General features: G+C 35.0%; 3 protein-coding genes across 8 annotated transcripts in view; 1 reads left to right on the top strand and 2 right to left on the bottom strand.

Annotated features, from left to right (window-relative positions):
- The window catches only part of LOC128988498 (arginine-glutamic acid dipeptide repeats protein-like), a 47,558-nt gene extending 45,419 nt beyond the window's left edge, over positions 1 to 2,139 (bottom strand). For 4 of the 5 annotated variants that reach the window (XM_054409835.1, XM_054409837.1, XM_054409838.1 and 1 more), the window contains exon 1: positions 1,906 to 2,139. The gene's annotated coding sequence lies outside the window, so the exon portion shown is untranslated. The remainder of the gene's footprint in view (positions 1 to 1,905) is intronic. The other variant, XM_054409836.1, reaches the window with a different exon arrangement.
- Positions 2,140 to 5,681: 3,542 nt separating this feature from the next.
- On the top strand, positions 5,682 to 13,600 carry LOC128988504 (NADH dehydrogenase [ubiquinone] 1 alpha subcomplex assembly factor 4-like). The gene is made up of 5 exons (XM_054409848.1): positions 5,682 to 5,883; positions 6,223 to 6,474; positions 9,637 to 9,731; positions 12,068 to 12,287; positions 13,129 to 13,600. The coding sequence occupies exons 2-5, from the start codon at positions 6,318 to 6,320 to the stop codon at positions 13,488 to 13,490; spliced, it is 834 nt and encodes a 277-aa protein (XP_054265823.1). The 5' UTR covers positions 5,682 to 5,883; positions 6,223 to 6,317; the 3' UTR covers positions 13,491 to 13,600.
- A 1,156-nt stretch (positions 13,601 to 14,756) lies between these two features.
- LOC128988503 (bifunctional methylenetetrahydrofolate dehydrogenase/cyclohydrolase, mitochondrial-like) lies at positions 14,757 to 26,854 on the bottom strand. Of its 2 annotated transcripts, none has more exons than XM_054409846.1 (8): positions 26,586 to 26,854; positions 25,551 to 25,735; positions 24,451 to 24,560; positions 23,118 to 23,283; positions 22,527 to 22,619; positions 21,499 to 21,606; positions 19,569 to 19,694; positions 14,757 to 18,125 (listed from the first exon to the last, which is right to left on the bottom strand). In XM_054409846.1, exons 1-8 carry the CDS (start codon positions 26,678 to 26,680, stop codon positions 17,956 to 17,958), a joined length of 1,053 nt encoding a protein of 350 aa, XP_054265821.1. In that variant the 5' UTR covers positions 26,681 to 26,854; the 3' UTR covers positions 14,757 to 17,955. The 2 variants fall into 2 exon arrangements, with proteins under 2 accessions (XP_054265821.1, XP_054265822.1); XM_054409847.1 differs by lacking the exon at positions 14,757 to 18,125 and adding an exon at positions 18,948 to 19,041.
- Positions 26,855 to 27,150: the final 296 nt, after the last annotated feature.

The following is a 27,150-nucleotide window of genomic DNA, read 5'->3' as shown; positions in this document are numbered from 1 at the left end:
GATTAGTCAGGCAGTGACGTCACCGGGTTGTGGGGGCCCGGAACGCCATTACCACAACGATACGATGTACAGCCATCGGTGTTTGTGGTGTAGTGGATAGAGTGCTCGGGTGATATGCAAGAGATCCCTGGTTCAAATCCCAGCGGTAACTTAAACTTTTTGTCAAAGATTTTGCTTTGAATGCCATTTCTTCTTAACTGTACCGGTGTACATCTTTTGTTAAAATTTTTGGCATTTAAAATGTTATTTTGTGAACATAATTTAACCTTCATTTGATTTTTTCATCATCAGTAGGCCTAAGTTTGGCTGGTTAGGTAAGGTAATGACAGTAACTGCCGGACGCCTAATCCACATTCGGTTACCGGACGTGTATCCTCTGCATTCTTAATAACTTAATTTATCGATAATTTAAGTTTTGGTTATGCTTAAGTTTTTGTTTTTTTTGTTTTTTTTTTGTTTTTTACTTCCATATAAAACCTAACTTAGGCTAGGTTAATAAATTGTGTTTTTATTTTTTAGATAGGGCCTAGCCTATATTAACTTAAATATTAATAAAAACATAAACAAAACAATCAAAATCAATGTTTATAGTCGTGTTAGTTAAATGTTTATTTAGGCTAATAAAAAATGTTAATTGATAAGTTATACTTTATATCGAACCGAGCAAATTTTGATATAGGTAGGGCCTAAATACTTAGGTCTATATCGTTATTCATCATATAGGCCTAATATATTGTCTGCTCTAGGCCTATACGGAACCGCAGCCTTCAAAAGCTTTCAAGATCACCATGGAGTCCCACAAGGCTCGGTTCATGGGCCTTTTTTATTTATAGCTAACTTACAATCAACAACCTCCGTCACAATGGAGCCTAACTTATCTAACGATGTGCTATTGTACACGGATGATACCATTTCGTTCACTAAGCACACTGGTCATTTTACAGCTAAAAATTGTGTTAAGACACATCTAGGCTACTTATTGTTCAATGCATCTTCTGAATGATTCACCGGAAAAAATTGGCCCTAAGTTAAACAAGGTTAGGCCAAGGGCGCCAAGGCTAAATTTAATTGGTGAGTCGGTGCCTCAGTTGGTAGCGTCACGGACTTCAGGCCCACAAGGCAGCATTGTCGTGGGTTCGGATCCTGGTCACTTTGCCACTAAAATTATCTATCAGTTCAGTTACCCACCTTTGTACTGTACCGGCTCACCCCTTGCTTTGCTGGATACGTTCCACGCACAGATCTGTTGTCTATGTGGACGGGCAAATGCAAGGTTAAAAGAGGTCGCCAACCTCTTAAAAAAAAGAAGAAAAAAATATTTTATGGAAGCTTAGGCCTTACTTAATAAGTTAGGCCTAAGTTTATACCAATCCTAAAATGGCTTCTCATGCATTTTAGGGCCTAAGTAAAATCTCAGACTAAAAAGTATCTTAGGCCTAATACTTTTATGGAATATCTTAGGTACTGCAAGTTGAAGAGATAAAGTAACTTAGCCTTACAGAAAAATTGCTTGGCTAAATGGGAGCTAGGCGAGGTTACGTAGGACTAAACTTAGGCCCTAAGTTAAGTTAAAATAAGAAACAGATCAAGTTCAAAGGCCTAGGATAAGTTAATTAAGTTTACTAGCCAACTATAATCTGGACGAAATAGTCTATAGGCCTAATCATTATAGAAAGGAAATCATTTTTGCTAAGGCTTCTTGGCTATGTTTGTATTTTGTCTTGGCCAAGCTTCCCTAATCCCTAAGCTCCTTCATTGTCTTCTGCACTGTGTTGCAGTGTAGTCCATAATAGAGCTAACTTACATCTTTTTAATGCTAAACACAACAAAACGTCAAACTTGATCAAAATTTACTCAAAAAGCAGACTAAATTTCCAGATAATTAAGAAGCGAAAGTGTTATTACCTACTGAAAGTGGGCTTTTGATGAGGGTAAAAGGCCAGAGAAGGCATCAGCCTCGATTGAGTGTGGCTTGCAGACGCTGTTACTATTCTAAACAAACTTTATGTCTCTGAGTAAACTAAAAGTTATACATGTCTAAAATAAATTAAACTTCAACTTAACACAAAACAAAACCACTTTATATCACACATTTTACCAAAATACACCCACTCAATATCTAACATTCTGCATATAATCGATTCTCATTAGACACATTCACCATTATGAAGAACGCTTTCATTTTGCTTTTTGCATACAGGCAGTACATGTTATACTATAACAAATGTAAATATTGTATGAGGTAAATCATTATAATTTCTTCATAATTTCATTAAACTATTCTAAGGCTTATAGGATTTTAAAACAATGTTTACAATAAGTTGAGGATGATGTCTGAAAAATTTAGTTTCTTGTCATTAAAAAATACCTTACCATCAATTATCATTATTGAGATGGGGACGCCACCTAGGTGCGTATTTTAACCCAAATATGAGTGAAGGATAAGTGTAGAATGGTGTGAGATGATCTATGTAGCTTTGTTACTGACTAAGATCAGCTGTTTCATTAGCCAGGATCATTTATTTAAAGCCCAATGATCAGCTGGGTCCAGTTTCGAACCATCAAAAAGATACTGACTTTTCTCAGGATCGAACCGGTGACTTATCAATTATCAATCATTGAGATGGGGACGCCACCTAGGTGCGTATTTTAACCCAAATATGAGTGAAGGATGAGTGTAGAATGGTGTGTGATGACTTGTGTAGTATTGTTACTGACTAAGATCAGCGGTTTCATTAGTCAGGATCATTTATTTAAAGCCCAATGATCAGGAACAGCTGGGTCCAGTTTCGAACATTCAAAAAGCTACTGAATTTTCTCAGGAACGAACCGGCGACCTTTTGATTACTAGGTGAGCACTATAACCATTCAGCTACCCAGCCAATTACATGAGAGAGCCAATTACCATGTACATGAGAGAGAGCTTTCTACTTGATACTTATACTTACTTGATACTTTGTGTGCTGCGTCGTTGACCGACAATGTCAGATAGCCTGCGTTATTAATTTCATTCTGAATCATCAATGCTCAATTAAATTTGTTTCCACGTATAAGAACAAAACAGTGAAGTCTTAAGTTAATCTCATGTTATAAAAAAACCCCGCCATAGTAAACTTGCAGATTAAGCGAATTGAATTTGACTTATAGGATTTATACTCAAATATTTCCATAATTTTTTATAACAAGACTTATTATTTCCAATATTATATTATTTTTTTTTGTATTTCCATCAAAATAGTTAAACTAAAAATCTGCTTTTTCCAGTACTGAGGAGTAGGTTTTATGTACTGGTAAGATGGTGATTTTGTATGAAATAATTGAGCGGAGCGAGTGAATCGAGCGAAGCTCTTATTTTATTAACTCCCAATATAAATAACATACGATTTAAACGAGGGCTTAGTTTTGCTACTGTGGGGAAGGTAAAAAAGTATATTTTTGACCAAACGATAATATTATAGCACGGCCCATATTCAACAAAGATCAAAATGAACATTGTAAACCATTATTTATTAACTTTAACGCTTTGACTGTGATAAACCATTTATAATGTACTAGCTGTAACCCGCGGGCTTTGCCCCGTTTAACTTCTTAATTTTCAAGATTATCTCGTTCGCATGGCTCAATCACGTCCTGGTTGAAGTTTGTTCGCTACGCTCACTCACCTTTAGGTTGGAGCTCGTTCGCTGCGCTCACTTGCCTTCAGGTTAGCTCGTTCGCTACGCTAACTCGCCTCCAGGTTGAAGTTCGTTCGCTACGCTCACTCACCTTTTGGTTGCAAATTAGCTTTTGTCATAAATGTAAAAGAAATAATAGTGCTGCACCCTGTTGGTAATCCTTGTAACTTTAATGCTATTGAACATAATAGAACAGAACCAACTTGTCTAATTGAAACAGCTGTTAAGATTCAATAGTTCCATTTCTCATAAGGTTATCATGGGAAACTCCGGAGCCACTGGGGCGGAGCCCGAAAGGATTTTTGAAATAAGAATATGCCTATATGTTAATCGGGAATGTGAGCTATCATCATGCCAAATTTCAGCCCAATCCGACCAGTATTTTTCGCGTTCACTTGTCACAAACATACATCCATACATCCATACATCCATACATCCAAACTTTCTCATTTATAATATTAGTAGGATTGTTATCTAGTTTTAAGTTGCATGAAACCTTTGCTTTAAGGGGTGATTTTCATTGCCTTGACACTATAGGAATAGAGAAAAGACAATATTGCCTTATGCATATTGTCTTAAATCAATCCTGGAGGCAATGCTGAATAAAAATAGAGAAAACCTTGACATTCCTTTTACAAAACTGGAAAAGATTAAAAGAAGCCATATTATTATGGGTAGAAAGTTGTGGAATAAACTGTCGCCAAGAATAATTCAACTCCCTTACAATAGTTTTAAGAATGCAATTTATGAATGGCTTGTCAGAAACCCCCTGTAAGATTGGTGATTTTTTTGCTTTACAACCAATGATATAACCACATATTATTATCTTATTCCAGCCTTGAATGTCTTTTTCAGGGAATGGGCACACGGGAGGGACTAAGGCTAAAGTTGTAGTGACGTCATATCTCTAGTGGCTAATGCCTTCTCTTGAGGCAACACGAATACCGTAACGAAACGATGTGATGTGATGTGTTCGTGGCATAGTTGGTAGCGTTTCGGATGATTGTTCAGGAGGTCCCGGGTTCGAATCCCGCTGGCAGCACTATCTTTTTGTCAATACATTTTTCATATCAGCAAGTTTGGTTGGTTAGGTTAGGTTATGACAGTTTAATTTTATAATAAAAAATTTTATAATTAATTATAAGTAATCATTAATTAAATTTTTATCTTATATAGTTTTTATATTATCAGCAAGTCTGGTTGGTTAGGTTATGTTATGACAGTTTAATTTTAAAAATTAAAAATTAATTTTTTAATTTTAAAACAATATTTTTTAATTAAAAAGTTAGTTTTATAACTAAAAATAAAAAAAAAATTTTAAATTTTGTCAACTTAGCAGTTCTAGCGGCGAACGCTGACACTACAAGATATGTTAGCCTTAGTCCCTCCCATGTGCCCCACCGTCTTTTTCAGCCTGTCTATGCTTATCTGCTTTTGTACCATTATTTATTTGCATGATGTGTAAGTTTAGGTATCCTAAAACCTTGTACACTAATTGTTTACTATTATTATTAGTTGACTGAACTTGACTTGTGCCTCTTCCAGCATGTATTTATATAATTTGATTCTGTCGCATGCATTCATATAATGTCTATAGACGAATAAATTAATATCATTTCATTTCATATCTTTCAGCAACTGAACATTATTCTAACATTTGCTTCAGCCTTTGGTTTTAGAATCAACAGTTGCAGGGGGGGGGTTGAAATTTATTTAAGCTTTTTTCCAAGAGCCGGGTTGAGACTAACAACTGTGCCAAATTAGGTTCATTAAAAGTACTTAAAATACTTAATTTATATCACAAATGCGGGTTTTAGTAACATCCTTAATATCAGCATATCGGTTAGAAACACTTTGAGCCAGCAATCAATCCCTGTACGAAACAACGGGAAGTTTAGTGCACCAAATCAATACTTGTTTGGTTGGTACTCATGAAATCTAAGTTATTAAGGACGTGACCCCCTCCCCTTGAATTTCGCTGTCCGACCTTCGGCCGCTGTGCTGGTTCGACCGGGCGAAATGCGATGCGATATTCATTCGAGACGAAAGTCGAAACACATTTTATCGTCTGCTACGCTGTAGCTGTAGTGCTGTGATGTTGTTGTTGTGTTCTGTTCTGCTGTCTGCTCCTGCTGTCTTCTGTCTGTGACTGTGTTGTGTGTGTTCAGCTTCAGCAATCTCTTCTTCATTGTCACATAGAAGATTCGTAGTTAGTGATTTTTATTATCCTAATTACTAAATTCTCTACTCTTGAAGTTTTGCCTTAGTTTTCTTATTCGTTGACTCTCCGCTCATTTATTTATTACTGTACTATGTGTTTAACATTATGTAACTCTATTAGGGCATAGGCATATTCCTCAAATTTGAAAGTCTGCTATTTTAAAACTAAATAAATTAGGCCCAGACCTAAAAAAAGTTGCCAATTTAACATAAAGGCAAATTTAGTAGCCTACAGTTGTATTGATTTGTGTCATATCCTAATCACAGTTTCTAGCTTTTGTACAGTAGGCCTACATCTACCTAACTTATTTTGATTCTGTATGACTAGGTTATGGAATCTGTCTGGAAACTTTTACCCTAGGCCTAAGATGACCTGAACACCATTTAAGTCTACTAAGTGAAATCGACTTCTTATCTTTTGATATGGGGCAAGCAATAACTAAACTGACTTCACTCACACTACGAGAACTGAGGAGCTTCAATGTGGAGAAAAGGGCTGAAAAAGTGATTTCTAGGGAAAAACCAACTCCAGCACCCATGTACCCGTCCACTATCAAAGAACTAGAACAGTTAAAAGAAGGTAAGTTAATAAATAACTTCTTGATTAACATGGTGCATGTTATTAAATTAAGAGTTCATGGAGTTTATCGGCGTCAACTGCGTCGTCACTAACTTACTATACAATAGCCAGACATTTCGCCCTTAAGTTATGAAGTAGCATCCTCAGTGGCTAGGCCAAGCCTCAGTCTAGCCACTGAGGATTGGCGTTGTTCATCTTCAATAAATATTTCCAACTCATCCACTTTACTGAAGAGACCTCTAATATTCTGATGGATTATTTTTGGACAGTAAATGTCAACACAATCAGAATGCCCCAGGGGACACCCACAGGTCTGCATCCCCTAAAAAATGGCTACCTACCTATTTGTAATTGTGCAACTTTTAGAAGAATGGTAATACCGGGAAGTGGAACTAGGCCCTACTTAGAGAATTTCCAACAAATGGGCATATTTAGGGGGTTTAGTTGACTTGTATGGCTGATTTTCACATGACATTGATGTGATGGTACTTGGAACAGGGCCTGATACAGGATGGGATATCATCAAAATCATGGGATTGCGTATCTATTTTGTAAGGAGCACAACCAGCCCTTTTTGTGGGCTCCTTTGTTGGAGTCCTTTTGGTAGTTATTTGATAGGCTATCGACAATGTGATGTGATATCGTGTAATTTTTAGATCTCTACTTATAGTATTTTTCACGTTGAATGCAAAAATGCAATCAGTTTTTGTCGGAAAGATTCCTAAGTTGCCGTAAAGTTAAATAATTAATATTAAGCTTCAGTTTTCTTGGGTTATTCACCTATTCGTGGTTTGGACGACTCCAAGTTCTAGTTTGGCGACTAACCCTAAAAAGGGTGGAAGGTTTGTGGAGTGGAAACAGCTGTAAGTTGTTTACATTCAATACTAAACAGACAAAACCACACACGACGCCATGAGAGCAAAATCAGAGTTACAATATGCAATACCGGTAACTCGATTTTTAAAAGAAAATGGACTTCGGCACCGTTTAGAAAATACAATAGCCTAAATCAACTACGATAGGTACATAAACTTTAATCACATCAACATAAATAAAAAAAAAAATAGAATTTATTCACGTAAAATATCAGTAATAGAAGCTAGGCCACTGCCGACATGATCGTCCTCATTCCAATCCTCAACGTCTGTTAATGAACGTGCCAGTTTTTTTAGTGTGGCCTTGGCCATAGTGCATAATCACATAGTACATAATCCCATTGTGCCTAAAAGTGAAAACGTGGCACAGTGCATAATTTCATGTATCAGCAACTAATAAATTATGTTACATAATCTAATCTAACCTAACCTAACGCAACCGAACCTTAATATTAATTGTTAAATTACATTTTATGTCAGAAAAGACGTGTGAGGAAGATAGGTCGGACTTTATGCGGATTCGTGACTGTATTAAGTCCTTTAAAGTGAGGTTAGATTAGGTAAGTTAAAGGTTAGGTTATAATGAACCGACTCATTAATTTATTGAGCGCTCAAGCTTGCACATTTTTGATATTGTTATTTCATTGTGTTTCACCCACTATTTAACCCTTTCAGTGCTAGGCCAATAATTCATATTTTGTAAGACTTTTTTGTTTGCCTTTTAAATCCATTACCTGTTGTTGAATTTTAACTGTCATGTTGTCACTCTTTTATTAATTAGGCTAATTTTGAATAATAACACAATAAGAAAATATATAAGAAAGATAAATCCCGCTATTTGTAGTAAACATTAAATAAAACTTAGTTTTTGTTGTAATTTTCCTGGTTTTCCTATAAATTTTTATGTTCTGATAGCATTATTTGAAACCAAAATCTCATAAAATCAAATGACATATAGTTTACAATGTAATATTGAATTTAACCTTGATTAAGTTGGACAAGGTTATCGTAATATAGCCATTTTAGGGAAACTAATGTTTTGCAGCAAAGTCTCAGGAACACATTTATGATCACTGTTGTGTTTAAACTAAAAGATTGCATCTAAATAGTCCGTGACTAACCGGTGCTGCTACCTAGTAACGCATTGAACAACCATCTGCAGCGCCATCTGTTCGCAATCGGTGGCGACAGCTTAAATACCGGGATTTGACTCCCCAGTCTTCAAGCACAGATAGCCGAGAAGGCTAGGGCGTGTGTCACTTGGCCAGTGGCATTCGTCTGCTCGGGTTCGAATCCCGTCCTGTGTGGCAAATAATTGGTGACCTGTGTGTTTGTAGCTATATACTACAACCACTGGGGCATAGTGAGGTGTTCATAATCCTTGGTTTAGACATACACCTCGAAATCATCGGATTGGGCGAATCTTTTAGCTAAGTGGTTGATAGTGTATCCTATGAACATGCAGGTCACCAATGGCCGTTTTGCTATTTTTTGTTAAAATAACCTTCCTCTCTATATCCCTTAGAGATTTTTTAAAACAACGATATATCGTTTCATAGCACTGAAAGGGTTAATTGTGCAAAAACAGTCTGGAAGTAGCATAAATTAATGAGTCGGTTCATTATAACCTAACCTTTAACTTACCTAATCTAACCTCACTTCAAAGGACTTAATACAGTCACGAATCAGCATAAAACCCGACCGACCTTCCTCACATGCCTAAATAAGAACTGATTATTTGGTTTCAAAACTAATTGATTTCATTCCGCATTAAGTCGATTATAAACAGCTGTTTGCTCTCCTCCTCACTCAGTCCACAGTCCACATACGGACCCGTCCAAACAACGCTATATTACCATCCGTATAGCTCAATGAACCTTAGATTAGTAAAATTTTAACCTTCGTTTTACAGCCACTTATGAATCTCTCCGACAAAAACTGATTGCATTTTTGGATTCAGCGTGAAAAAAACTGTAAGTAGACATCTAAAAATTACACGATATCGCATTGTAGACATATCAAATATTTTTTTTGTGTAATTGCCTGGGGTGGGTAAAGGATGGTACTGGGACAAAGGTTATGTTCTTGTAAGATGAGGTTAAGGATTGAAGTTCACGATTGGTTCTGGAAGTCATTTGGTTCAAACATTAAGTACATTTTACAATAAGTAAGTTAACAGAGGCAGGGAGAAAGAGAAGTCAATAAATCTGTTGTGTTGTTCTTATTTCAGTGATAAGATTCTCATCACTTTCTAACTTAAAATAAATATTTCTACTATATTTTTCAGACAATGTATCAACCGAATACTTGCATAAAAAAGATGAAAGACTTGATGGATATTTGAAGAAAGTGTATGTTTCTTCCCCAGATCCAGCCCCTCCAGTAAGTAGCCATGCTAACTTACTTTGTTGCATTGTAAAAAAATAGAATACACACATACCAAACAAAGTTTAAAAACATATATATATATATATATATATATATATATATATATATATATATATATATATATATATATATATAGGGGCCTATATATTAGTCTTTGCAGTATTAAAATGTTTTTGGACATTGTTTAGGCCAACACCCTTGTACATGTGGATAAACAAGTTAATACAAAATACTGATTTGGCGAATGGGCATGCAGGAGGGACGATGGCTAAAGGTGTGGTGACGTCATATCTTTAGTGGCTAATGTCTTCTCTTGAGGCAACACAAGTACCGTAACGAGACGATGGGATTCCAGTGGCGTTCGTGGCATAGTTGATAGCTCATCGGACTAGTGTTCAGGAGGTCTTGAGTTCGAAACCCTTCGGGGACACTAACTTTTTGTCAGATTTTGCATTATTTGATTTTTATCTTATATCTTTTTTATATTATCAGCAAGATTGGTTGGTTAGGTTAGGTTATGACGGTTTAATCTATATATATAATACGCTAAGCCGATTTTTGTAAACATAATTAAAAAGTTAATTTTATAACTAAAAATTATAAAATTAATTTACATTTTTCAACTTAGCGGTTCTAGCGGCGAACGCAGACATTACAAGATATGTGAGCCATCGTACTTCCCCTGTGCCCCACCGACTGATTTGGTTTGTAGGCCTTTAACCAACATATGTTGTAAAGTAGGCCTACTAGTAGTTTATATTCATAAGCCTTGCTAGGTGACATTGTCGCAGCGAGAAATGATCAAATCAATGTGACCATATCAGTCAATCAAGAGTCACGTAGATACGGTACCATACCATAGAATTTCTTTGTCCAGGGAGCCAACTTATCGAGTGTAGTAAAATTTTTTGCTTGCATATAAATATCAAAAGTAAGCTAAAAAATACCTGTAGCTTTCATTGCTGAAGGATATTCACTTTTTAACCTAAATCCTGGTTTACAAGGGTCGAGTACGGCGGGCGAGTCAGTGTGCGAGTTGCCACTCGCTCATTAACTCGCTTGGTGTAGACATGCAGGCGATTTGAGCAACGGGCGAGTTGATAAAAAGAGGTCAGTTGAGAGCGAGTCGAGTGATTTAGTTGAAAACCGAGTTGCTCGGCCCAGTAGCTACCCCCACCACCACGATTTGCCCGCAAAACATCTTTTTACTGCTATTAAGTGAGTCCAGCGACCACAGAATAAAAATATTTTTTTTAAATTTTGTGATCGCTGAGTGAGTTGATCACAACGATCAGTATTAAGGTTAGTTCAGTAGTGTATACCTAATCACCCTCAATACTCAATGGTTCAGTTGAACAGTTGGCCCTGTGTTGCATTGTCTTGCTGTTCGTAAATCTACTCACTCTTATAAAATTCAGTTTTCAAAATTGTTGTGCAACTGAAGATCTATAGTTCTACTAGAACGATTTTATTAATCAATGGGTTGTTAGAAAGCTCACTCCCTAAAAATGTTTTCTATCAGAAATACATTGAAAACAGTGTTTTCATATTTCTTTTATTTGGAGGCATTGCCTTGGCTTATATATTTTATTTTAAAGAAATGCAGTACCGGTATAGTAATTTGTAACCAATCTTATTCTTTTCCACTTTGGTCTATAGCGTAAGTTATTTGCAAAAAAAACTTTTAAGCAACCCCTGAATTTAAGAGGTGATTCAGTTTTAATTCTAATAATCTAATTCAGTGATTTAATTAATTTATAAATTCAGCATTAAACTCTTGAAGTCCCATTTTAAACTCAAACAACATTGAACACAAAAGCTACGGTATACGGAATACCCTACACCACAGAACACAGAGAAATTATAAAAATTACATCTCTGTGCCTACACTGTCGCTGTTCGAAATAGGAATGCGTAGACAGTCTAGTTGAACAAATCAACAACTGGGCCTAGTAGCTAGGCCGAATAACTCGTCTGACATACTCGACCCGTGTAAACCAGGCTTAAGATCTTTGTAGAACTCTCCCAGGTTCTTATCTGATGCAATTAATATCCAGGAGTTGAGAGATCCACAAAAATATCCAAATAATGTTAATGTTTTATCTTAGTGTTTTTAAGGTAAATTGAGCAGTCCTATATTAGAACAAAATATCATTGTTGTATTTTTTTGGTTCTTGTAAAAACTCCTAGACTAGGCTAGAGTATTCATGGATAAACTCGCCTAATTCAATCCCTTTTCCAAAGAAATTTCATACTCATAAACCAACATGTCTTTATTTTAAAATCCAACCAAAATTTAATAAAGTCATATTTCTATTTAACAATTTTAGTTGGAGAGAAAAATAGACCCAAAACGACCATTACCAATTATTAGAACAACGGACAATGAAATAACCTATGGCTACAGTGCAAGTGAAGAAGCCCTTGTACCTGAGGGTAAAGTGACTCTGAAGCAAGCTCTTGCCTTCATCAGCAGTCATCAGGACGACCCAAAGAAGTACAGCCAAGCGGCCATTGCCTCTCAGTACAAGATAGCACTTGCAGACTCAAGTAAGTTTACTCAAGTCTTTGTATGAAAAATCGAGGGCACTGGGCTTAATTTTATTTGAAACTGTTTTCCCTAAGCTCTTGGAGATCCAGGGATAAAAGTATGAATTTATTATGTACATTTTTACTATGATTTTAGTACCCCAATCGTATCCAGACAAATATTTAAATTTCCCGCAAAAAAGTTGTTAGGGGGTCACACACGTCAGAGGTAGAAACAAGAGTTAGGTGTGATTCATAAATACTTACCTTTAGAATATTTCTATCCAAGCTGCGCCAACACTCCAGGGGAAAGCAGATACCAAAAATTAGTACAGTACACTCTCGATTAACTGAGGTTGTTGGGACTGAGACTACATCGGTTACCGAGAATCTCTGATAACTCAGAGATATCATAGATTTTGAGGTTAGGGGTTACGGTACAGCGTAGTCATCCTCAGTCGGAGTCTAGGTAGACCAAATATTTATAGTAGAATCCACCCGATGGGTTTCGTAGAGAGTATATGCACATTTAGCACATTACAAATTACAGTCAACACAAATATGGTAAAAGATAAGGGGCAAAAACCATGGTTTTTAAAAGTGTGGGATAACCTCACTTTACAGTTTTACACAATTATAAGAAATCACAAATTACTTTGCTATTTTTATTTTTCTTTCAATAGAAACATTCGTAACAACATAATTATTATGCTTGACTCCCCAAAGGGGAGTATTGATAGCTTTTAGCATTTTTTCACTTTTCCAATTCATAGCTCATGTAACTTATATAGGAAGCCAATGTAAGTATGATGCTTTTCATTTAACAATAATCCATTTACTCACTACTCTCTTATTGTTACAGATGATATTCTAGAGCACTTCAAAATGTTTACAGTAAGAGTGCAGAAGAAAGAGGTTGACCCTGAATCGTTATCAGCTTACGAACGTCTTCAACTTAAAGTAAAAAATATGACTCCTTTAAGCTCCGCCTCTCTATTGAAAGAAATGAAAGCGGTTTATGGTAATCTCAATGAAAAGTCCCCCGTGATGAGTAAGGACGAAAAAGACATCCAGTCCAAAAATATTGTCGAGATTGAGATGAAAACACCGAAAACAATTGAAGATTTTAAAATAGAAGGTAACACGAAGGCGGAAGAAAAAGAAAATAAGAACGAAGTAGGTAAAAAAAGGTCTTCAAAAAAACAGAGTCAAGAAAATGGATGAATTTATTAATGCTTATAGGTTTAGTTATTTAATGTTGTATAGAAAGCTAAAAGTTGATAACTTATTGTAAATAATATCGTTAATGAATAAATAATGTTATCTGATTAAAATACCCAAGTTAATTTATTCCTTCACACAATAATTTTCAGTTTATTAATAAACATATTTGTAGGTAATTAGCAGAAAAAACTAATAAAAATAGCTCTTTAGTCTCTGCCGTGTTTTTCCCAAGAGAAATTACATAATTACATCTTTTACCAATTTTATAATAGATATTAAATATTAGAAAGTTCAGCAGCTCCCTTAAATTTTATTATTAATTTTGTGACTGCCGGGTTTATGCAGATTTATTAGATGCTAATTAATAACTGCTGACTTCACCTTATTACTTTCTCCCTCTAAACTAAAAAAAAGGTTATTGAAGTGATCTTTGTGGATGTGTAACGCTACAGACGACACGTGTGGTCCGATTTTGATGAAATGTAGCAAGTGGTTACTAATTCATGGTATCTCTGGTTTTTCTTAATTTGGATATTTAATGGTATAATTTTTCCATAAAACCCATTAAATAAAGGAAAAATTAGATTAAGGCTTGAACATTTTTGATTAAATTTTAATTTGATTCCCCGGATGCCCACTTGCAATTTTTAATGGTTTGGACCACTTTCCATCAAAGCATTAAGCATAATATTGTAAAAATACTAATTAATGGACAAGCTAATGGGAGAAAGAATCATTTAATAAACTAATAAACAGCTGATTGTTTGCGTTAGCAAAATTTAAAACAAGTTGAAAGTTGTTTTGATAGTTATCTTTACATGAAAAGTGTATTGTTTTGTAGCTAAGTTTGTTAAATAATATTGCAATATGATATAAAATATAAGTAATCATACGGACAAAAGTGTCTTTTCAACCCTACTCATTTTCTGATCTCGGCTTCGCCTTGGTGTAAAGAGTCACTTTACGCCCTAGTGATAAAATATACAATTTTTTAAAAATAATACCGTATGTGATTTCAAAATTTTAGTATCATACTGTTGAAGCCATGAAATTTACCCATTTAACCTATTATTAACATAACCTTCCTGAAAATATTAATCACTACATTTCATGCACGCTACACTACTTAGAACTAGAAAATTAGTAAACTTTACGATTCAATGATATACTGGAATCCTCCAAGATAACTGGTAGGACAAGCTGAAGAACGATAAGTTAAAAGGAATTTTAAAATAACATTAACTCTAGTTAATTTTGTACATTTTTATTTTTGTAGCAAAAACTTTAAGAACAATTGTAAATATAAAAACAGAAGTCCTAGTTCGTAGACAGTAAAAACAACAAAATAAAAACATTTATAACAGTCCTAGTATAATAAAAGCTATTTCTTGAAACCATGAACATGTTTTGCAAGCATATACAATCATACAAGATCCAACGTGAGAGTTAATAAATAGAGTAGATAAATAGGTTAGCACAAGGAATATGCAGCGATTTTCCTGCTCCAAAATAATTATTGCTGAGCTCATGTGAAAGTTTTAAGTCCCAACGTGCTAGTCATCTTATGTATTCTTTGAATTGGAACAACAAGCTTACAAGTTTTGTTCTAGAAATTTGAAAGCACTGGCTAAGTAGGCCTAATAAAGAACAGAACTAGCACAGCACTGGTAGAAAACGTTTTGACACTTAAATATAAACATTTTGAAGTTTAACAGTAAAATATCATTTTAACATCTTGTAAGAGGATAATTTCACTTCTAGTTAAAAAATTAAGATGACCCATTTCTCAGAAAATAATACTACAAGAGATAGCTTTACGTGCAAGAATTTGTTTCAGTAAAAAACGTACAAAATTTTATGAAATAAGTAGACGTGCCTAAATTATACATCACAGGATTTGACAAAGAATAATAGACTATCAATGGTATAACCTGCTCCACACACAAAGAGAAATCAAACTTATCGTGTAGATTTACAGTGTATTTACTTGGAGTACAAAAAGGTTTCTATTAAATCTATTCAAATCATATGTCAAAATTTGTGGTTGGTTATATTAAACTATTTTGCCTCTAATTAATATGCTTGAGTACACTCCAAATGAAAAAGAGGAGAATACAATTTCTTATTGTGTTTTTACATTCTTCCAAAATATTTTTAATAAATGCTTATTGCATAGTGAACTAAGTGCTTTAATGAATAGGAAGACAACATTTATTAAATTTGTGTTTGAGAACATTGCTAAAGGTGAACACTACTTCCTTACTGAGAAATACGTTATTAATTACTATATTTATTTTTTCAGCAATTTAGATTTTGCATGATTTACGAATTAACACACAGTGACACACAGAAACATTTCAAACGATTTGAGTGTGTATAGGCTTGTGTGTGAAGGTGCAGTGCAAATTCTCGCGATCACTACATTTTACAGTGCAATCAATAAAACAACAAAATAATCACAACCAAATTCTGGGATGAAAACAAAACTCACAGCACAGTCTTAAGTTTACACAAACTAATCCAAATTACAAAATTAAACCACAATTTTCACAAGATGAAGTATAAGATGAATAAAAGGCCTTTATTTATTATACCAAGCAAGCTGTGAGAGCTACATAAATTTACAATAGAACTCCAATCATCCTAATCATGGGGACCAACCATACCACATTCAGATGATCTAAAGTTTGGATCGTTGGAAGTTAACCTTGTAGTGATAAAGATTTTACAAGCTAAGCCTATCCTCAAAGCTTGAATCATTGAGCTCAAACCAATATTTTCATATTACAATGTTATGGCAATCATAGAACATGTCTGCAAAGATTTTGGTACGATGATACAGTAGACTTCCTCTTATCCGGACTGGCCTTGGTCCCGAGGAGGTTTTTCCGGTTAAACCGACGTCCCCAAAAACTTGTTAAAACGGACCGTTTAAATGCATATTGTATACAGTATTTGAATTAAATTAAGGTGAGCATTGTATTTAGACACGTGATCACTGGTCTCAAATCTTTCCCACGAGAGCAGTCGTTTCAGTACTGCATACTCCCTGCCGATCTAGTCCGGTTAAACCGCTGTGCTAATAAAAATTGACCGGTTGAGAGATGTCATGTCTAAACTGATGTCCGGTTAAAAAGTGTACGGATAAGAGGGAGTCTACTGTAAAGGCTTTTGTGACTTTGGGGGGCTATGATGGTTGCAGACCGCGGGGAGATGTTCAGATTTTTCTTTGACCATGACATCAGCCTTCTTTAATAACGATTCTTTGTTATTTTGTGCACCTCGAATAGTTGGAGTTAGGGTTTTCGGAGTTCTACTGTATTTTATTAATGCCACTTTCACGAATACTTGAAGTTTTATTCTCACAATTACTGAGTTATATTAAGGGAGCCTTAAACTCTGTCTACGTTGGTATAGCAAAAGCCAGCTTCCATTTACCTATCTCTACATTTTTAGACAAATCGGTCTTTTTGGTAAGGTTTTTGATGAAGTAATGATTAAAATACATTGCCTAACTTGTCCTTATTACCTAACCTAACTTTAAAGTTTCATCCTTTGTTAACTGGTTGGTAAACATATCTCCATTGAAATAGGGTTCTTTTATAAATAATATTATATTATAATGTATTTTGAAACTAAGTACCCTGCCTGTACAAATAATCCACCAGGTTAAATAAAAAAATATTAATATAGAGATTTTTAATTAGATTATACTGTATTTTGGAACTCAAAACTACTTTTTGGTTTAGAAGGCCCTAAATACAATGCAAAGCATTTGAAATACAACATTAATAATTCAATCAAGCATAGTTTACCTAGTCGACTGAGAAGAATAAGGATGTGTAACATAATTATTTTAATACTGAAGTTTTTCACAATCTTGAGGTAAAATTCTCTCCATGTACTTGGTATCCATACTCACAATAAAATATAATGACTTAACTAAAGCAAATAAATGTTACTAATTTTAAACTAGTAGATTTTTATGCAACACTTTGAGCAAATAAGACACGTTTAGGTGTGCTAGCACCTATCACAGTAAAGAAAACTTTTCAGTCGAACAGCTAAAAAGAAAATGGTCTATAATCAAAATGTGTGTCACTTGTTTAAGAATGTCAAACATATCAAATAAAAGATACACCCACTTTAATAGTTGTTTTTACGGTTTCTGAGTTATTTAAATATGAACATGCACAAGGTCATTGTTTGAGGTAGATTCACAATGTGTGGTTTCATTGTGCAATTTTTGTGCAATTCATACCACTCGTACTCAACAAAGCATGGTGTATACCATTTGTTTTAGAAAAATTCTTTTTAGCAGTCCAACTCAGATCAACATCAGATGAACAAGAAAAATATTAAAGGCACCGATATCAAAGCTGCAGCTTTAAAGAACACTGTTACACAAAAACTGGCGACTTGTTTAGCGATGGATTCAACAAGGGTCGTCAGTGTAGAGCCGAGATCAAGGACGTAGTTGACTGGCCTCCTTATGTATGACTGCTCCAGGGTCCAGGATGTTGTAGATGACAGCGTGTTTGGCAGCGAGGAGTGTGTTCCTCATCAACATCGCCACCGTCATCGGTCCCACGCCTCCGGGCACGGGCGTGATGTGACCAGCCACCTCGCTGACTCCTGGAACGGAAAAATTAGTTATAGAAATAAATACCTAGTAAGTAAGTATGACACATAAATGTCAAGTCGCCAATAACGACCACTATAAACCTTCTGAAATCAATTTTTAATCTTGATGTTTTATGTCAAGGTAATTAGGTATGCTGTTTCAGTTAGCAAGGGTTCAATACAATTAAATTTTTTGTGACAGCAATGCAAACTTTGGTGCACTATTTAAACTGAATATGAATGGAAGGGTTCAGCTCTTGATGGTGATTAGATTGAATAACAATTATAAAATAAGAGTAGCTCATCAAAGTAGAATTAGAATAGCAAATAAACTTTGTAATTTTATATTGGTATAAATTTATATTGGTGGACAACAACATAGCATTAAAGCAATAAACATGTATTACACTCTTTAAGTTTCTCCAATTAACATACGTAAAAAACCTGCTTTAGATTTAGAGCTAGAAAAATTAATTTTATAAAAGCTCAAAAAGATACATGAAAACTTGGCTTAAGCTGCCTTTGGAGGATTAAATTTGTACATGCAGGTTAATTAGAGGATTACAAGTTATGCTTATGTCAACAGCTTCCTAACAATTTATCTAATACAACATAGTTTTGTAAAGTATATTCGTTTTAAAAACTCAATCAGAATCAAATTGCACTAGGAGTAATAACTTCAAATTAAACTGAGAAACCTAAGTACCGGTAATTGTAATTTTACATGTAGCAGAACTATTTATGCTGGATAGTTTTATATCCGGCCAAGAGACTGTAAGTGTTTACTTACATACTGCAAGAAGAGAAAATAAATTAAGCGGAAAGGAGTGTAACATGGCCTAAACAGGCCTTTCCTCCTGTGGGAATGGACATTGAAACAACCCGATGTTCATTCATAATCAAACGGGACCAATTTGAAAACCACGGCCTGAAACCAAATACAGACAAATAAAAATAATCTATTTTTATTGGAAATGGAATTTACATTTTAACTAACAGTACGAGTTCCAAAATAGTGCCATAAACAAATAAATTAAACTCTTGACAAAAATTACAAATTTTATGACAATCACCGAGACGGTTTCGAGAAGTGTATATTTGGAATATGCTGCTTCGGCTTGGGGTTATAAGATACCATTTGGGGAAACTAATGGAATTTTAGAAGTATGATTGGCTAATCTTGGACAGTCCTAAAGAGGTATTTTTCTCATCCCTTAAGCAGCATTGCCACGAGGCCAATATGCAGGCAGGTTACCTGCCTCTAATGTATTTCAAGGTACCTGAAGCAGGTGACCTGCTCGTCAAATGGCTTTGTGTAAACGCGGTTTTACTTTACCTACTTAAAACAATAAATTATGCAAAACTCATTTAAAACATAAAAATATTTATGGAAAGCCTTTGATAATGTATTCAACGTGAATTTCAACAGTACTGGTTCAAAAAGTGGACACTAACCTTCAAAGTCTACGTCACCAACGAGACGATTTTTCCCAGTAGCCTTGTCGATGATTCTGGTGATTCCAACGTCAATGACACAAGCTCCCTCTTTCACCATATCGGCCTGTATCAGGTTCGGAACTCCTAGAAATAATCTCATTAGCTATAAAATATGGTTGTAATTTGATGTGATAAAAAGTGTAAAGATTATTTAAGTAGAGTATACTAATGTTTTTGGACGATTACTCACTCCACCCTTAACTTTCAACCAATTATATAATCCACTGATGATTTAGATTTCAAATGATTGTACGAAAATGTTTTAGATACCCAACAAAACTGGGGGATCTGAGCCTCCCCTTAACTAGATGGTTTGAATGGGTTGATATTTTTGAGGTGTTAATGGTTGTTATCGGTCTTCAGGGTGATATTTCAGAGTGTAAATAGTATATTTCATCACTGGGGCGTAAAGTACTCTTTTCGACCCAAGCTCGGAAAATGAGCCAGGGTTGAAAAGTCACTTTTTGCTCGTGTGATGAACTATATTTTGTGTCATATTGCTCCATTATTTCAACAAATTAATTTACAAAACTAAAATATTTTTCATTTAAAGATAACCCCTCAATGCTACTTAAACTTATTTTCAATTTAATTTGCTAATGCAAACAAGCAGCTGTTAAGTCAGTGATTCAATCCTTTCGTCTATTGCGATTGTGTACTATCGATAATGTGCTTATTACATTATACTATCGATATGTCAAACTATTTACAAGAAGGCAACAATAAGCTACAAGCGATTAAACAATCAATATACAGTAGAACCTCACTAATTCGTACCTCGATAATTCGAAAACCTCTATAAAGTAATGTTTGTCTGTTACCCTCAGAAAACCTCTAAAATTCGACAAATAATATACTGATAATTGAAAGTGATTTTTTCGATTATTGCTACCTCTACAATTCAAATTTGTACATACTTGAGCCTCTACAATTAAAATTTTGTTGCCATAATTCGAATTGTTACCTCCAAAATTCGAAGTCAACCTCAACAATTCGAACTGCGTCACCGTAAGCCTCTGTAATTCCGAATTCGAATTTAGAACAAAAAATATGCCTGTTGAAACATGAACTGACGCTCTTATTGATAATCCACAATGTGTTCATTAGTCTCCGTTCTCTCAAACTCTCTACACTTAAAACTGGGACCTCCATAATTTGAATTTTATTAATTCTGACCTCTATAATTCAAACTCTCTATATTTCAAAGTTCCTATAATTCAAAATATATTGTCTTTCCTCTGAAATTTGAATTAGCGAGGTTCTATGCTTTCAGTTGTTTATAATCAAAATTTACAACTGAGTTGACAACAGCTGATTTTTGCTCCCTAGGGGGCTAAAAACACTTTTTACTCTCTAGGCCCTAGGGAGTAAAAATGCTACTATAGACCCGCAACCCATGTACTTAAAACAGCTGTTTCTGCAGATTTTTTTGTTCCTAATAAAAATACCCATCTGTTTGATCATTGAGCATAAAATGAATTATCCTGACTAATGAACCAGCTGATTGTATTCAGTATCAAAGCTGACATCTTACTCAATCATCTTCTCCTTAAAATACACATCCTAATGTGTTGATGTGGTATCTATATTTTAAAACCAAATACCTGATGATCCTAACCCCTTTAATTTTATAATAAAGTATATTATATTATAGCATTTGAAGGAAATCATTGAAGCCCTTTTTGAGATCTTTGTGCAAGCATACATACAAGCAAACATTGCTCATTATATCACTCAGATCAGATCCCATCTTAGTCCCCAAATTTTGTATCACTAACTATAAACTTTGTGTCACCTTACACCAAATTTGCAGGAAAACTATAACATAGAAATTGAATTTGGAATAGGCCTACACAGTTTACACCTAAATGAGACCACATGTACCTACCTGCGGCTGATACAATGATGTCAGCTGTCTTGGTGAAGACGGCCAGCTGTTCCGGAGGAGTGTACCTGTGGCAGATCGTAGTGGTTGCGTCCATCGCGTTTGTCTCACCTGCAGGAACACGTTCAAACTTGTCAGTAAAGACTAACTTTATGTTTTCACTGTTGTAGCAGCAGTAACTAAATGTTCATGTGTAAACAGGGTCGCTAGTTTGCAAATTGTTATTTGAATCCCATGTGGTTTGGTTTTTTGACGTTAGCCTCCGAATTACGTTGAATATCGATATAAATACCTGCTTCGTAATCCAAATTGTTGCTAATACAGCAAATAGTTTAACCTTTTAAGAGAATGTCAGGATCACTTCACCAGAATGTTGTCGATTCACATAATACGTATAGACAAGTGACAAAAAAATAACAATGTTATGGGAATAATGCAACACGCCTGAAAGGATGTTGAGTTAGGAAAGTAAATGTACATTTTTATTGTTTCAATGTTCATGTGTCTGTGTACTATATATAGATTGACGACCTTCTGAAGAAGTGATGATGACATTTTTTGACCTGATCATGATCTTAGCGCCTCATTTAAAATGGACTTCAATACAAGTGAAAACTATTTTTTTAGCTAGTACAATTCTTATAAACTATACAATGCTTGGTTAACAAATAAAACTCGATTGTTTGGGTAGTTGCATGTTCATATAGTGTTCGCCTTCAAATCTGAAAGTTGGTGTAATCCAGAGTGGAATCAATTCTGGATCCTATTGTTGTTAGGCTGGTATAATTTAGTTGCCATATAATAATAACAAGACTGGGTCTGGACTGCCCCATTTAAAAAATGTGAATAATGTCAGTTTGTGAATTTAAGTAGGGCACAGATATAAAATGAAAAAGATCAAGTAAATACTAGCTAGCATGTTAGCATTTAATATCTGAGAACTTTAGCTTTTAAGACACTATTTAAATGTATGCCCATGACAACAAGGATATACCTAGTACAGATATTTTAAACAGGTAATTTGTAATTACCTGCTCCATCCGCATGAAGAAGCATCGCAATAGGCATTCCCACGTTCTTTGAACGACCACAGACGACTGCGTTTTTTCCAAATGTTGAAATACCTGAACAGTTAAATTCATTGTTTTATTCTAAAAATGGTAACCTAGCATGATTGAGATCAATGCTTTTGTACAGGTTAAATAACACTTTTAAATTCGAACGGGTACTACTGTATTGATTAACTTAACCATGATGCGTGTATTATTTAATTTATTCCCTATCTCAAAGAACAATTGCAAAAAACGTAGGTGTAACAACTTATGATAGGTGGACACAAATCCAATTGATCATGAAACTTGTTTTCGACTGACACACATTAAGGATCGGTTAAAAGTAACAAAACGCTATTGTACATCAGACCATTGTTGTCTTGACCTTGAGTGAGACGGAGATTTTAACTCACAAAAAACAAAATGGAAATCACGACTAAAGAGTGTTTTAATCTTGGCCTTTAAAAGAGCCAAAGCCAAATCAATAAATAATCCCTTCAATTAAGTTTTCAAAAGTAAAAAAAAACAAAAAAAAATCTGCATGTTAACAATTCTTGAGCAATGAGTCACCTGATCTTTTGATGAGTTCCTGCACTCCTAGGGGTGTGCAAGGGACAAGTGTCCTCATGTCTAAACAGAAACGGCCGACGTTTACAATGTTGAAACCATCTACATCTTTTGATGGTGCCACGGCATTACAGATCGCTCTTTCTGTTATGTGGTCTGGGATTGGAAGCTGAAACAAGGGTGGATACAAATTAAACTAATACAGTGGAACAAAACCAAGGGACCAAAAAAATTCAAACTACCAAACAAAAATTTACCGTGGCCTAGAAAAGATAAGTAAAGAGGTTTGAAATTTTAAAAATCCCACTTTTGATTGCATTTACTGCAGTTAAAATACAGGCATTCAAACAATGTAAGGTATTATATCTATATCTCTCCTACTTTTTCAGCAGGAGTCAAAGATTTTTCAAGTTGGCTACATTGTTGCTCGATTTAGCAAGTGTAAACAATGTCTAAACTTACATACAAAATTAAAAGATGATAAGTGAAAACTGAGTATGAAGTGCTTTGTATGACTACTGAACAAAACCTCGGTTGGTAGGTAAGGATCTGGCCAGGAGGTGACCGACCAATGGCAAAATAGCAATGTCAATGTTGAGGGTGGAGTAGGGGAGGAGAACACAATGGACCTTGACTGGATAGTAGTGGGCAATATAAGACACATATAGAGATGTGAAATAGCAATAGAGACCCGGATATAACTGCAGGTAAATACCCATTTATAAATACCCTACCCACTGGGTATTTACCCGGCTTACATCACTAACCACATCGCAACACCGTGCAATGTAGGCCTAACATAGGTCTAGAGTAGGGTAATTCTAGGGACCGAGGGAAAAGTTTTAATTTAAGAAGTTTTTAAGTTAAGGAAATTCAAATAAGCATATTCCACTGTACTAGAACACAAAATAGTCCTAAGCGTGGTATATGTACACTAAATAAACTTTTAGTTGATTTTATCTCTTAAAAAAGGAAAGAAATATTTATAATCCATATTTTCTAGCCCCTGAGCTGGTTCTAAAACTAAATTGAAATATTACCTTCGTCAACCGGCTCCTGTAGTGTAACAAATTTTACGGCCGTTTCAGCATCACTGCCATTATCAGACATACCTTCAGCCAAAAGGCGTGATTAATGACACAGTGATACTGAAACGGCCGTAACATTTGTTGCACTACAGGAGCTGGTTGACAAAAGTAATGTTTCAATTTAGAAAGAATTATGGCTAAACTGATTTTTTAAGTTGATTTGCTGGCTGTGATCAGCTGTTGATTGAAAGCCATACAGTCAAATGGTAATTACTCGCGGCTATGTCTGATGACCAAGTATTGTATACCTGGACTAAAATTCCATCAACTTCTGGATCATTGTTTAAAAGGTGGATGTGCTGTAGAAGATCCTTCTCTGATATGCTCATCAAACAGTGGATTGTTTTGGTTTGGATTCCTGGAAATATCATTATAATGAAAAAGAAATATTTTCTAGATACAGCACTAAAAATACATACCTATGGTATTTCAAGATTAATATGCAATCTTACGGTACTAGTCACATATAAAAGACAAGTTATGAAGGTTGTGAGAGTTCAACACCTCAGTATTTGGACTTTTTGATAACACACCTTGATAACTCAACCCTCACATACTTAAAAAACTCAATAACTCAAATGTTCACCCTTTCGCCTTTAGTTTTAAGATCTTGAGGTCCTAAGTTATTTTTATCTACCTAATTTTGAATTTCAAAATAATACTTTAAAGAATTTTTTAAATTCATAATGACATTAGTTTTTATGTTATGTTACTGAATTGGAATCCTCCAAAAGTGTTTTATACTACACAACGTTTCTGAAGGTGGATAAACTCCTCCCGTTATCAAGTGAACAAATATTAATGCTACATTAATCTAAATTGGCTCTCAAAAGGTGGCCGGCCAGCCACCAAACTTCTTGCTGAAAAACAACTATTTACAACATATAGGATATACAACAATCAAGTACATAGTGAAACAAAAATTGAAAAATATACAAACACTGAATAGAAAAACTGTTAATACATTGCTATAGCCTAGTTACAACCTTACAGCTTAACACAGATAAAAACAAAACACTGAACTGACGCTACAATTCGCCACCAAGCTAGCCGGCCGAGAACCAGGTTACAGCTTCACAACACAGAAGCAAGGCCGGTACTGACCTGCCCCTGGCCGTGCAGAGTGAAACTTCCTCCAAGCGCTCGCTAGGAGCACTAGCACCGTAGCGTAATGTGGTGGGTTCTTGCAGGCCTATCTGAAATTTTAGTTGTTGGGGCGGGATTTTTTTTTTTAATATTCAGTTAGAAAAAGAAGCCATAGGGGCCTAACTTACATGCTTCTTTGAATTCAAAGCAAAAAAACTTTAATCTTATTTTTGGACATGTGTAATATAAACTAACAACCCACCTACTTGTTTAGCAGCCTTCATCTTGTTCTTGACATAAGTTGTGCTTGCAGGGTCTTCTCCAACCAGTAGAGCTGTGAGTTGGGGACGTCGATTACCTGCCGCAACCCACTCCTCTGTCTCCTGTCTGAGCTCGGCCAGTATTGTGTTGGCAATCTGACGTCCATCAATGAGTTTTGCCTTGAATCTTATGGGAACAGACAATGATATAGGTACATACATGATACATGATACATGATCTCTCCGTCCGTAGTCCTTTGCCTTAAGGAATTGGACAGGTCAGGGTTAATACAAAGAATAACCAGCTTAATACTAATTTTTGTCACCGTCTAGGTAACTGTCTATGTCCTCTAAACTTAACTCTACTAGATATTTTTTTAATTCTGATTTGAATTTTGTTACTATCCGCCATATACCTGTTAATATACGCGTTGGTATATTCATTACAACTATTGTTTGAAAAATAAAACTTAAACTAACAAATTGTTGGTATAAGTTACTTTAGTCATAACAGAAAAAGAAAATAACTTAATTCTGCATAACTTATATAGGCCATAATCTATATTACTTATGATCTACTCATAATTTAGAGTAAAAGTAGGCTACGATTTCCCCCTTTTTGATTCAGGGTTGCCGTACATGATAGGAGCATAACCTTTGAAGAAGTTCACTTATAAGATATTATTCTTTGGGAATTCTTAAGTTCTTGAAGTTTAATTTATTTAAGATGTTAAACTTACCTAATTGTGATTATAAGTTATGTGTTTTCATGAATGCTAGGCCTACACGGTAAGTAATAAAATGTTTAAGAGGTTGATCTATAGTTGAAAATTTAAAGTATCCCTAGTATGATACCTATCCAGAGAATTAGTGATTCATGCACTGATTTGTTAGATCAATAGTGGAAAAGGTAACTTAAAACCTTTAAATGCTTGTTTAAGATAAATCAATCTTGAATAACCATCAAAATATTAGCACCATATCACAGGAATTTATTTTTAAATTCTCACTAAAAATATGGACTAAAATCATCCTACCTTACACCTGAAGAATGAAATTGCTTGTATCTCACAACTGGAAGTTCAAATTTTGGAGGTATAAAAGTAAACAACTTGGACAATAGTGTCGTCATCCTAATGATCGATTTCTGTAGTTTCGTTATGTGTGACCAAGTAGTATTTTATAAATTTGTCAGCAGCCAATTAATGATCATAAAATAATAAAACATGCCAACATGACAATTTTGTACGTAGCCTACACACTGAAGCTCAGGAAGCACAAACAGAAGGAAGATTCCGTTCCGTTAGCAGACACCACTTTTTACTAGCTGCGTCAACTTGCAGACAGCTCTAGCTGGTTGGTGCCTTGACAACACAACACAAGTAAAAGCGTCCGTGGGGTCCCAGTTTATCGACATCCCAAAAGATCGACACTGAAATAGTCCCATAATGTCGACAACTCAAAATGTCGACAGTGTCGGTAATATAGGATGTCTGTAAAGTGGGATGTCGGTTATGTGGGATGTCTGTTACGTGGGACGGTTGTGTAAATTTTCCCACTTTATCGACACGCAAAATGTCGACAAGCAAAACAGATCGACAA

This window comes from Macrosteles quadrilineatus, unplaced genomic scaffold (genome assembly GCF_028750875.1).
Source record: "Macrosteles quadrilineatus isolate MER2022 unplaced genomic scaffold, UCM_ALF_1.0 Scaffold_3__2_contigs__length_128488019, whole genome shotgun sequence".
NCBI lineage: Eukaryota > Metazoa > Arthropoda > Insecta > Hemiptera > Cicadellidae > Macrosteles > Macrosteles quadrilineatus.
Note: the sequence above shows the minus strand (reverse complement) of the source record. Positions and strands in the feature narration are given on the sequence as shown.

What these genes read in the sequence shown, in the direction of transcription:
- LOC128988504 (XM_054409848.1), top strand. Translation starts at nt 6,318, where the DNA reads ATGGGGCAAGCAATAACTAAACTGACTTCACTCACACTACGAGAACTG. An exon ending in ACTAGAACAGTTAAAAGAAG is followed by an intron (nt 6,475 to 9,636) that starts GTAAGTTAATAA and finishes TATATTTTTCAG; the next exon opens with ACAATGTATCAACCGAATAC. An exon ending in GATAGCACTTGCAGACTCAA is followed by an intron (nt 12,288 to 13,128) that starts GTAAGTTTACTC and finishes TTATTGTTACAG; the next exon opens with ATGATATTCTAGAGCACTTC.
- LOC128988503 (XM_054409846.1), bottom strand. Translation starts at nt 26,680, where the DNA reads ATGACGACACTATTGTCCAAGTTGTTTACTTTTATACCTCCAAAATTT. An exon ending in TTTCATTCTTCAGGTGTAAG is followed by an intron (nt 25,736 to 26,585) that starts GTAGGATGATTT and finishes TGTTCCCATAAG; the next exon opens with ATTCAAGGCAAAACTCATTG. An exon ending in TGGTGACGTAGACTTTGAAG is followed by an intron (nt 18,126 to 19,568) that starts GTTAGTGTCCAC and finishes TTTCCGTTCCAG; the next exon opens with GAGTCAGCGAGGTGGCTGGT.